This window comes from Etheostoma spectabile, unplaced genomic scaffold (assembly GCF_008692095.1).
Source record: "Etheostoma spectabile isolate EspeVRDwgs_2016 unplaced genomic scaffold, UIUC_Espe_1.0 scaffold363, whole genome shotgun sequence".
Taxonomy (NCBI): Eukaryota; Metazoa; Chordata; class Actinopteri; order Perciformes; family Percidae; genus Etheostoma; species Etheostoma spectabile.
Window position 1 is genome coordinate 191,579 of NW_022605593.1, and position 5,853 is coordinate 197,431.

At 39.7% G+C, this 5,853-nt stretch overlaps 1 protein-coding gene across 1 annotated transcript in view; it reads left to right on the plus strand.

The window, feature by feature from the left end:
* The window catches only part of rhbg (Rh family B glycoprotein), a 20,711-nt gene extending 17,866 nt beyond the window's left edge, over window positions 1-2,845 (plus strand). The window contains exons 9-10 of the mRNA XM_032511430.1: window positions 324-397; window positions 2,632-2,845. Coding sequence (XP_032367321.1) covers window positions 324-397; window positions 2,632-2,709 — 152 coding nt within the window. The 3' untranslated portion in view covers window positions 2,710-2,845. The remainder of the gene's footprint in view (window positions 1-323; window positions 398-2,631) is intronic.
* Window positions 2,846-5,853: the final 3,008 nt, after the last annotated feature.

The following is a 5,853-nucleotide window of genomic DNA, read 5'->3' on the forward strand; positions in this document are numbered from 1 at the left end:
GTGGGGACATTTTGGTTGATAGAAACTCAAATATCTGATGTATAAAAGTTTAGAAAATGGGTCAAATTTGAGTTGAGGACAACAGGAGGGTTAAAATCGTATTTAGATGCTAATAAAATTAGACATCTAGACAAATCGGCACTTACTGGGAAGATTCATTGAAAGAATTATTTTATTATCGTGCATGCAGGTGCTACTTCCAGGATTCGGTCTTTTGGAAACGCGTCATAGTTTTGTTGAAGCTCTCATCAGCTCATTCTTTATTGTCCTTTCTCCAAGCGGAGTTCATTATAGATAAATAAAAGTTATCTTCTCTCATACAGGGTTCATTTTGAAGCTTCCTATCTACGGAGCTCCTCCTGACACCATCTGCTTTGAGGACAACATCTACTGGGAGGTGAGCTCCACGTGACCAGATGTTAACCCTTTATTTTACCCAGCTGTAGTTTCTGAAATTCATTTTCCTGCTAATTTCTCAAGAAGGTGAATAGAAACGCATACACCACTTGCTTTGTCTTCTTTTGTGGTAAAGGGAATTTCTAAAGTATGGAAGAAAATTCCCACACACACACTTTAGACCTTTTGCATTGGTCTGAATTTTCTTTATTTGGATTTTTCCAAGACATCCCATGGGGGGGAAAAAATTGTAATTTGGCTATAATTATATGGAGACAGTGTTGAGTTTTTACACTCCCAATTAAGTCCTTTTTTTAAAAAGTTATTTTAAAAGCCAACTAAAGTCTTTTAGTTTTAGCACAGTTGGCTAAACATGCAATAATGTGACTACAGATATAACACGGGCTACTGTCTGGCTAATGGAAAATATACCCCAGTATTTATTTATTTGGGTTTAAATGGAGCCTTTCTGTCAAGGAAATGAAAATGTTCTCTATAATTAGTACCACATTATATAGCTCTCCTGGAAATGAAGTTAAGACTCCTGCAATTATGTGTTATCATTCTTTATGGGTGTTTTATTTTCTAATAGTTCCCCTAGTCTCCTGCAGAGAGGACTGTAGTTTAGCCTTTACCTAATTATGGGGAAATATGGACAGTCTTCAATTGGTGCATTCCCTATTAATAAATTCTAAATAAATGGTAATCAAGTCAGTGCAAATCAGCTGAAAATGTACGGATTTGACATTTTTCTGCAGGCAAGACCATAGATATAAACTTTTCAATACTCTGCATCATCATCTTATTTAATTGGGTGGAAATGTTAGGAAACTTATGTGTTATGAAATTAAATACCTATAAAATAAAGAGTCACTGAGACATCATGCAATCTAGCTTGTTATTTTGGTGACACTGTGGCTTTAAATACCACAAACATGAAGTAGATCTTCCACATCCCTAATTTACTCCATATATGGAGACTGTTCAGAAATACATGATCATGTGATATTAATCTGGGTTTAAAAGAGGAACGTCTTTCAAGGAAATTCCTTTTTCTGACCAAATTACATAGTTGCACATGGATTTTAAAAGCACATTAAAATAAACATTAAAAATGACTCTTCACCCTCAAGACATTTTGCACATTAGTGTTATTTTGGTGACACGTGGCTTATAAAACCACCACAAATGAAGTAGAAGAAGCATCTTTTCCACTCATTGAGTCCTTCGTGTGGCGTTCACTGACTCAACGCCAGATGGCGCCGTCGCTCTGAGTCGGCCAATCAGTGACTGTGATGCTGATGAGACGGCGACCACCAGGTGGAGCAACGTTGCACCACATGATGCTCCAACCAGGTGCTCACACACGCCCGTCCTGGTGATGTCACACCTCTCGCTTTGGGCTGACGTCATTTAGATTCTCCCACAATGCAACACATCTGTGGCTCATCATGCTTTTGTTTTTTATAAGTTAGGTGGAAAAGCTGATATATGCTCATTATGTGTTGAAGGAAATGCAGATGGATGCCTCTTTTCATGGGTTATGACCAAATAATTTTTATATTTATTTTGGATATATATATATATATATATATATATTTATTTATTTATTTATTTATTTATTTATTTATTTATTTTTTGGTACAGGATATAAATCACCACAAGACTCCCAACTACAATGAATACACAATACAACAAAAATAACACCATCACAATTATTGTTAAAAAGAAAAATAATCTGCATCATAGTTAATAAAAATACCTTCTCCAGTAATGATCCAGTCTACTTTTAAAAGGGTTGTACTTTTTGATACAAAGGAAATCAATTAAAAAATATTGTTTTGACACTTTAATGTCTAAAATATTTTTATGAATTAACAGTTAAAGATAAATGAATTAAGTACAATGACCAAATACCTTCGTAACTGTTTTTTGTTCCATGTTTACTACCTGGTTCTAAAAAAACAAAACAAAAAACCTTGATTCAGCCTTTGATTACATAAAGCCTTTGTAGTTTTTAATTCTTAAAACCATGTAACATGCATCTGGACAAATGCACAGTACTGTACATGCAGCGCGTCAGAGACCTGACGACGTGGACCTTTAAGACAAATGGCACGGCGAGTAAAGCACTGACCTAAAACTACTGTGTGTGTGTGTGTGTGTGTGTGTGGTGTGTGGGGGGGGGGGGTCGTAAAATATAGAAACTCAACTCTGTCTTCCTGTCTGTCTCAGGTGCCCGGAGACGAGGACGACCATAAGGACAAGCAGACCACTGTGAGGATGACGGAGACAGAGAGGCTCAATGCTTAGACGCACACGACTGTATCTCTCACACAGCCACACCACACGCACACGCACACACGCCACACACGCAGACTGTATCTCACACACACGTGCAAACTGTATCTTACACACACACACACACACACACACACCCACACACACACACACACACACACCCACACACACACACACACACACACACACCGCACGCGCACACGCAGACTGTATCTCACACACACTCAAACTGTATCTTACCAACCACCCACATGCAGACTGTATCTTACACACACACACACACACACATGCAGACTGTATCTTACACACACACACACACACACACACACACACACACACACACACACACACACACACACACCCACCACACCACACACACACACCACACCCACACCCACACACACACACACACACACACACACACACACACACATGCAGACTGTATCTTACAGACACGCACAGAAGCTCACGTTCAGGTCAGGGTGACAGTGATGTTGATGAATTTGCTTGTTTCCCTCAGTGTGTATACACACACACTTTGAGGTTTTAACATCCTAATACTCAAGTTTGTAAAAAATACTAATTCAATGGCATTGTATTAATTTCAACTGCCACATGTCTGGTTTTTTTATGTGTAAAACCTTTTTAAAAGAAATAATAAAATGTAAACCCTTCCGGTACAGGTGATGTGTGTCATTGCCAGCTTTGGCCACTAGATGGCGATCTAGAGGTGCAGCGCTGCGTTCTGCAGGCCTGCGAAGGCAGGAGCTGCATTGGGAAGGGATGTGTCTATTTGATGAAAAGATGCGGTCTAATTTGGCCCCTAAACCAGACCAAGACACGGGTACAGAATGAAATTTTCCTCTGCCGGTTCAAACCAAAGACGAACGGACTCCTTCAGAGCCAGAAACTGCCACTCGGTAATAGTGTTGGCAGAAATAACATTTATAAATGGTTAGAATTTCATAGTAAACAATTGTTTTCTTAATTTTCAATAAAGGATTTTCATTCAAAACAATAGTGGCATGCTTTTTTTTGTTTTGTTGGTATATGCATTTTATCTCCTAATGGTTTGGGGCTTTTCTGTAATTTTTTCATGTTACTGATTATTTACAATAGAAATATAATTTAGATTGGCCTAAATTAGATAGGTAGCATGATGAAAAAGGGGCTACAAATGGTTAAATTTTTTTTTGTGGGAAAAAAAAAATCATTTGGCATTTTAAAGTGACTATATTGTGACGGATACATGGAGACAGCCACTCAGGTCATCCTAATCACAATTGATGGAAATGACCTATTTTAGGAAATTGAGTCTCCTTTCAAAGTGTTTCTGTTAAAGGTTTTCACATTTTAGAAAATGTGAGGAAAATGAAGTAAAGTCTCTGCTTATGATGTAGGCCAGTTATTTTCTTAATGGCATATTGACTGTAGCAATCACTGCAGAAGGGGTTAATGCCTCAATCCAGACGAGGTTTCTCTCACCGTGTAATTTAGTTTAACTTTTGGGATCAAACGGGCGATGAAAGTGGGTGTCATCGTTGGGCATGGTCTCCTCAGGGCCTGGGTATGACAGGGGAGTAATGCCATTGAGAAAGAAGGAAAACCTCTATTTGCTTGAACAGATTTACCTGGAACACTTCCAACACTTGCCAGACTCCTTTGCCAAAACCACTAATTTTTTTCCTCGCAGATCACGGGAGTTGCTGCTCTACCGCTGCCTCCATCGGTTAGTTTGTCATTGTGTGACTTGGTGTCTATAAAGGGTTGGTTCGAATTCACCAAAGTCGAACAATAAAACAAGAAACTAAGCAATGGAGGCAGCGGTAGAGCCGCAGCTCTTGACGTTTTTACAAGATAAATTGACTGTTTTTGGCAAAGGAGTCTGGTGGATTTGAAGCAGGCAGAGAGAACCCCTTCAGTTCCTTGTTAAAGACTGTCTGACAAAGCAACTTTAAGAGACATGGATCTAAACCTACTGATTTATTCCGTCACAACTGATAGTCACAGATAACCATTTCTTTAGTGATGTCATTTTTGTCAGTGCCTATTGAGATTAATAATCCATAAATCCACTCATGGTGAAACCAACACATTCTCACTCTTCCGTATTGTGTAAAATACGGACGCTTGGGCATGTGCATTTGGCGTTTGGTATTAACACTAAAAGTCATTTTGCAGCGGGTCTCTTATCACTTTTGATGCTCTGGGTCGGGACATTTGGCACAAGAATGCGACAGGTTTAGGAAGGTTGTAGGAGACCTGCGGGGACTAGAATTAGACACAAACCCTGGTCCCCCTGGGTGACAGTGCTGTCGTTTGAGCCATCCACCACCCCATCCAAACTCCTTACGCAGTTTTTTTGGTCTTCCATACGACTCGCTCTTCACACCAGGTCATCTTACAGCACCACGGCCGTGCTGCTGCTCTGCCCGGGGCGTTCCATACACACGCTGAAGTGACTTTAGCGTGTGTATCTGACGCCGAGAGCCACCGCCCAAGCGACTTGGGAGTGAGCTGGTTGGGTAAATCTCATGTAACAGATGATCCTTTCAAATTGAAATCTTGTCTACCAGTCATGAAAGTCTGACTTTTTCTTCAGCACTAAAATTAAAGTTGTCTGCTACCATGGTTATAGAGCATGGCTGCGAGAACTGTCAGATTTTTATCCAAAGGGACCTACATTTCCCAAATCCTGGATATCAGAGGTTGCACGCACCTGGAGCAACTAGGGGTTAAGTGTCTTGCTCAAGGACACATTGGTTGATGTAATACGGTGGGAATCAAACCCTGATCTCCCACATCAAAGGCGTGTCATATCTATTGCACCATCACTTCAGGAATGTATGACCATAATTAAAAGACATTTATTTTAATGAGTTGGTTATGGATATTTATCTACTCCCTTTTTAAAATTAGCTTTGTAAGTCAGAAACTCATAATTTGATGAGAATGAATCTGGCAATTTGACACTCATCAGTTGTGGAAACTTTCCCGGAGGATCAACAGTACAGAAGTTAGTGTGCATATAACACGGAAGCACATTTTGGGTTTCTTCATAAATCAATCACAGGTTAAAAATCCCAATAGACCTGAGTTAGAAAACCCAGCAACTGGAACTGAAAGAAGAAGCAGCAGCACCTCAGTCACTCCCAC